The sequence below is a fragment of the Astyanax mexicanus genome, chromosome 21, assembly GCF_023375975.1.
Source record: "Astyanax mexicanus isolate ESR-SI-001 chromosome 21, AstMex3_surface, whole genome shotgun sequence".
NCBI lineage: Eukaryota > Metazoa > Chordata > Actinopteri > Characiformes > Acestrorhamphidae > Astyanax > Astyanax mexicanus.
Window position 1 is genome coordinate 34,136,655 of NC_064428.1, and position 6,992 is coordinate 34,143,646.

Sequence of the window (6,992 nt, forward strand, 5' to 3'; positions counted from 1 at the left end):
CCCCATAAACAAGTGGCATAGGTTTCTATGATCCATTTTTTTTTTTACAGTTAAAAAGTTATGATCATATATGTGACTATAAACTGTAATTTTATAGTTTTACAGTTCATTATTATTTTTTAATTTTCCATTGCTGTGCTTTAACTGCTGTTTACATGTTTTTAACGATTAAGCAGATTGTTTAATGATAAAAGTACTTACACCACATGCTTTCTCAGGTTTGATGTGGATGTTTTGAAAGCTGACAGCTCTGTCCGGCGGGGCACATTTTGTATTGCATGAGGACGTTACTGCCTCGTTATTCCACAGGCAAGCATCCGGGCCAATTATTATTTTTTTTATTCAGACAATTGTTTTTTCCCAGCATTTTTTTTACTCAGTAATTGGGAGTTTTCCAATGTAGTAAATTACTCGTGTCAAAATGTACTTGAGTAAAAGTAAAATTACCTATTTTAAAAACTACTTAAAAAATTACAAATTACTCATAAAATCTACTCAATTACAGTAACTTGAGTAAATGTAATTCATTACTTTCCACCTCTGGGTATAACGCTGGGCTTTATTAGGAGATATACAAAATTAATCAATCACATGACCCCACACATGGCACAGGGAGCGGATAGCTTTCAAACCTACACCCAAACCAACTGAACTAGAGTCCACTTGAAGTGAACCCCAGACCACTGATTTCAGGAGAAACAAAGATTGGTACTCTGAAGAGCTTCCAAGCTGAAAAGCAGGTTTTAAGCTCAACCAAAAGTACCGAACCCGCGGAGCAAGCGCACCTGTGACTGGAGGGAAAACAAAGAAACGCAAGTCTGAAACCGCCATTTAACCGTTTTCTTTACATCTCTCTCTACATCTATCTGTCTGCAGATATCCCAGAATAAACAAAGAGTCTCTGTTGCCAGTGGCGACCAACATGAGTCTAACGGGGGAGAACAGTGAGGCGTGGTACCCGCCCGGTCACGGAGACATCTACGCCAGCTTCTACAACTCAGGGCTGCTGGAGAAGCTCCTCTCCGAGGGGAAGGAGTACATCTTCGTCTCCAACATCGACAACCTGGGAGCTACGGTGGACCTGCACATCCTCAACCACCTGATGAGCCAACCGGCCGACAGACGCTGCGAATTCGTCATGGAGGTCACCGACAAAACCCGCGCTGACGTGAAGGTAAAGAACAGGAGGAGCTTTTGTTTTAGTGGTTCAGAGGTGGTACAGGGCAGCTCACGATACGATACTGTGATTCTGCAATACTTGATATATCGCAAAAAAATTCTTAACGATACTTCACAGCATCTGTGTTACTAAGAACGGATAAATTCCTCTAAATAAGGAACCAATATTCAATAATCCGCAGGTTTACCCTATTCATTTAATTATAACACCACCACTGGCTAAGCCTGGTCATTTCAGAAATCAGGATACCAATTACTGTCCCATGATTTTTGGTGTGTCAGTGTAGCATCAGCACACTTTCTTCAGATTCAAAAACATTCCTTATTTTATTTATAGTGAAGCACACTATATGTCTAAATGCCTCTTCTAATGAATGCATTCAGCTATTGCAGACATACAGCTCTGGAGAAAAAAAAGCAGTGTGTAAGACTGGTGGAGGAGAACATGATGCCAAGATGCATAAAAAACAGGGTTATTCCACCAAATGTTTATTTCTGAACTCTTAAAACTTTATATGAATATGAACTTGTTTTCTTTGCATTATTTGAGATTATCTGAAAGTTCTGCATCTTTTTTGTTATTTCAGCCATATCTAATTTTCTGTAAATAAATGCACTAAATGAGAATATTTTTATTTGGAATTTGGAAATGGAAATGTTGTCTGTAGTTTATAGAATAAACGAACAATGTTCGTTTTACTCAAACATAAACCTATAAATAGCAAAATCAGAGAAACTGATTCAGAAACTGAAGTGCTCTCTTATTTTTTCAAAAATCCTATTGAGTTGTTGTAATCATGTTTGTATAGTGTAGCACAGGACTCTTTTTACATGTTAAATGTTTAAAATCATGTGTGTGTGTGTTTTAGGGTGGTACTCTGATCCAGTATGATAATAAGCTGAGGCTGCTGGAGATCGCTCAGGTGCCCAAAGCTCACGTTGACGAGTTCAAATCCGTCACCAAGTTCAAAATCTTCAATACTAATAACCTGTGGATCAGCCTGCCCGCCATAAAGAGACTGCAGCAGCAGAACAGCCTGGACCTGGAGATCATCGTCAACCCAAAGGTAAAGAAACACACACACACACACACACACCGTTTAGTGCATTCAGTGATAATTGATACAGTATGTTTTGCCCCTCAGCTCCCCCTAAAGTTAGGAAATGGAATTCACTTTTACTCCACTGCAGTAAATACAAGTCATCATTTGAGCACCCCCTCACAGACATCTGTACATATGTAATACCACTTAACCACTTTAATGGCAACCGCTTGGTATACCATTGCAACCACCATCAGTGCTACAAAAATATAGACAGCATTGCAATTAAGCTGTGCAATCATTCAATGTTACCTTCATAAAATTCATATTTCTAGTTTTCTTAATTGTTGTTAATTTGTTTATTTATTGCTTTTGTTTTACCATTCAGAGTTTCTGCTTTCTTTCATTAATCACAGTTAATGTGGCAGTAAACATTTTTATATATTTATTTTTACCTAAAAAAAATAAATAAAAAAATACATTAAAAAAATAAAATAAATTTAAATTGTATATCCCCCAATCTTTTATATTAGGAGAAAATAAGAGATGGAGAGTGTTTCTTACTAATGTGTTCTGAATGTAGAGATAAGCAGAGAAATTAAGTATCTAATCTATTTTTATGGCCTTATTTATTTTGTGCAGTTTTGATATTTAATCTTATTGTAGTAACTTTTATACATGTAGTTGTCAATGTTCCTTATCAGCTTCTTAAAATATTAATTGCTCTTAAATTCACTTTGCATTCATATATATATATATATATATATATATATATATATATATATATATATATATATATATATATATATATATATATATATATATGTGTGTGTGTGTTTAAATGAGTTTTTAAAGACTATTTTCAAAAAATAAAATTCAGGGTTTATACAGTCATGAAAATGCTGGAAAAATCATGGAATTTAAAACTAGCAAGTTTTGGAAAAATAAAAATACCCAGAAAGTTTTGGAAAAGTCATGGAAATTTGCTCTACAAATCTTTGTATTTCCGTTTATCGATGGAAAAAATCTATTTTGAGCTAAAAAATACATCAGGTCTGAGTTAATTCAGTAATTTAAGCCCGACACAACAGAGCTCTCAGGATCTGACTCACATTTTAATATTAAAGATTGTGTGTCTGATTCATTTTAGGTCTACTATAATCAATTTAGATTATAGTTTTAGTTGATTTTAGGTTTTATTTTATAAAAAGGTATGGTCATGGTCAAATTTTGCCTTGAAGGCGCATGGAAAAGTCATTAAAAAAAATCATGGAAATGTATTGGTTAAAAAGTGTATGAACCTAGTTTTTTTTTTTTTTAATTTGTATTATATAAAAGTGGGTTGTGACTTAATGACCATGAAAAATGTTATATATGATATAAATTATATTATCTCTTTACATATCTTCCTATTGCTGTAAGACAGTATAAAGCTGTGTTGTTCACCGAGTGGTCCAGCGGTCTAAAGCGCTGCCACTATGAGCAGGAGGTCGCCGGTAACTCCCGCTCATGCAGCTTTGCCATCAAGCTGCCGGCGTTAGAGGGAGCAAAATTGGCCCTGCTCCCTCTGGGTGGGTAGATGGCGCTCTTTCCCCACATCACTCCTATGGTGATGTCCGCAGCACAGGGCGTCTGTGAGCTGATGTATCAGAACCGAGTCGCTGTGCTTTCCTCCGAGCGTTAGCGCTGTGATGCTGCTCGGTAATGCTGCATCAGCAGCAGCTCGAAAAGAAGCGGTGGCTGACTTCACATGTATCGGAGGAAGCATGTGTTAGTCTTCACCCTCCTGGTGTGTTGAGGTATCACTAGTGATAGGGGGAGTCCTAATTAATGGGTTGGGTAATTGGCCGTGTAAATTGGGGAGAAAATGGGAAAAATTAGAAAAAAAAAAAAGAAAAAAAAAGCTGTGTTGTTTTCTCTATGCAGACTCTGGATGGAGGGTTAAACGTGATCCAGCTGGAGACGGCTGTGGGCGCCGCCATTAAGAGCTTCGACAACGCGCTGGGCATCAACGTTCCCCGCAGCCGCTTCCTGCCCGTCAAAACCAGCTCCGACCTCCTATTGGTCATGTCTAACCTGTACAGCCTGGAGGCGGGGTCTCTTACCATGAGTGCGAAGAGAGAGTTCCCCACCACGCCCCACGTCAAACTGGGCAGCTCGTTCACCAAGGTAAGCAGACCAGCGCTCCACCAATCAGAATGCAGGCTGAGGTCTTAGTTTTTAGATTACTTACCTTTTTAATGGACAGTAGTACTGTATAACTGTATAGATTTCTGACAGTTTTGGTCTCTCAATAGTAGACATACAGTGTAAATACTGTGACATAAATCTATATAAATGTAAAATAAAAAAATCTGTGAATCAGCTGAAAGTGTTAAGTGACAGGAATCACATGAGCTTCTATCAGCCGTTTGGATGCTCCTCCCTTATTGTGACCAGTTGAGTATTCGCCAAGTTGGTTATTTTGGTTGAGAACCTCAGAGAGAACGCTGCAGTATTAGCTAGTAGACTTCGTCTGAGGGAGGGATCTATACCTGCTGGCCGTGGCAAGTCGGGAGATGAGGAAGATAAAAGTGCTTTATCTTCTAGCGCAGTTAAACATGAACTAGCTTGTTTGTGATTTGGCATTTAGCACTAGATAACACTTACATGTGGTGAACGATCTGCGTAAAGTTGGCACATGGCCAGAAACAGCTTATTTGCATAAAAGTGACAAAGCTCTTAAATGGCTTATTCTGAAAGGGACTGAAACTGGCAAGAATAAAGCTGGTGAGATCTTTTTATGTGAGAGTAATTTTGTGTAAAGAACTTCATGAACATTTTTTGTATAAAACAGGTATAATATGTCCCCTTTAAATACATTTACCCATTGCTAGAGTGGTAAAAATCCCCCACTAGTTTTAAGCTTCATTCTGGTACTTTTGGCTTGTCACTAAAAGCAGTCAAATTCTCACAGCAATTTTCCAAAATCTAGTAACAACGAACAAGCAGTAAACAGTCAAGATCTAAAAACGTTAATTCTGCTTTTGTTGGAGTAACTGTCTCATCTCTACAGTCCAGAGAAGATTCTAGACTACTAGATTCTGGAGCACTACTGTGAGAATTTTATTGCATTTAAATGAGGTCAGGATTGTGGGGTTTTGCTTGTTGTATGAGCTCTTGCTCTTCAGTACGTGAACTCACGTGTGTGGGACCACTGTCCACTTTGGTCAGACCCTTGCTCTACTGCTGTTGGACTTGTGTACATATTGCTCAAGCTCAAGGTCACTAAATATACCCTGTTTAAACAGTCAGACTCTGCACCCATCTGATAGAGTAGGACTCAGGAGCAGATCAGTATGAACATATCAGATCACGCACTGAGCATTCTCTCTTAAACACCTGTACACATGCATTTCTGGACAAGCTGAGAAATCCAGAATCAGCATTTCTATATTTTTCACACTATAAGGTGCACTGGATTATAAGGGGCATTTTAAGGGACACTAGTAAGGAACAGTCTCACCACTGGGGGATGACCATGTTGGAGAAACTTTACTGGAACTCCTGTATCACTCTGTACTTCAGCGGAGTGGCTTTACTGCTCCTTAATACCTGACTGGTAGAATTCATACATAAGAATGACTGGATTATAAGATGCACTGACAATTTTTTAAAAAAGTAAAGGATTTTAATGTTCGTATGTTTAATGTATTTGTGTTGTAGGTTCAGGATTTCCTGCGGAGGTTTGAGAGTATTCCGGACATGCTGGAGTTGGATCATCTCACCGTGTCTGGAGACGTCACCTTCGGAAAGCAGGTCACTCTGAAGGTGAAGAGTTTGGAAATCGCAATGAACTGAAATATTTGTACACAACCTACTTTTAATGAATACATTAAACTACTTTAATTAAAGTTTCACACATTGCACACATCATACAGTACCATTTAATAGTTTGGACACTCAGATTTTTTTTAATTTAAACTGAGAGAAAGAGAAAGAGAGAGAGAGAGTGTAAAAATGAGAGAAAAAAAAGACAAATAAAGATCAAGCTCTGAAAGTCTAAGGGAGACAAATAGCATATGAGAGAGAGAGAGAGAGAGAGAGAGAGAGATAGCTCTGGTAGAGAGAGAGAGAGAGAGAGAGAGAGATAGCTCTGGTAGAGAGAGAGAGAGAGAGAGAGAGAGAGAGAGAGATAGCTCTGGTAGAGAGAGAGAGAGAGATAGCTCTGGTAGAGAGAGAGAGAGAGAGAGAGAGAGAGAGATAGCTCTGGTAGAGAGAGAGAGAGAGAGAGAGAGAGAGAGAGAGAGAGAGAGAGATAGCTCTGGTAGAGAGAGAGAGAGATAGCTCTGGTAGAGAGAGAGAGAGAGAGAGATAGCTCTGGTAGAGAGAGAGAGAGATAGTAAGATAGAACAGTAATCTGGGGAAGTTGATGTGCAGCATCTTAAATTCTAGACTTTTAAACTTCCTTATGGAGCACAATGTCTTGAGTAGAAGTCAGATTGGATTTTTACCAAATTTCCGCACCACTGATCATATTTACACCCTACACACCCTAATTGATAAATATGTTACCCAAAATAAATCCAAAATTTTTGCATGTTTTATTGACTTTAAAAAATCATTTGATTCAATCTGGCACCAAGGATTATTATACACTCTGCTAGAGAGCGGTGTAGGGGGTAAAACATATGATCTAATTAAATCAATGTACACTGGAAACAGATGCGGAATAAAAATTGGCAGCAAACAAACAAACTCCATCTCTCAGGAGCGTGGAGTGAGACAGGG

At 38.3% G+C, this 6,992-nt stretch overlaps 1 protein-coding gene across 1 annotated transcript in view; it reads left to right on the top strand.

Annotated features, from left to right (window-relative positions):
* Positions 1–6,992, top strand: part of ugp2a (UDP-glucose pyrophosphorylase 2a) — a gene marked incomplete in the record, with an annotated part of 29,380 nt that overhangs the window by 20,382 nt on the left and 2,006 nt on the right. The window contains 4 exon segments of the mRNA XM_049469239.1: positions 877–1,174; positions 2,049–2,246; positions 4,149–4,391; positions 5,928–6,032. Coding sequence (XP_049325196.1) covers positions 877–1,174; positions 2,049–2,246; positions 4,149–4,391; positions 5,928–6,032 — 844 coding nt within the window.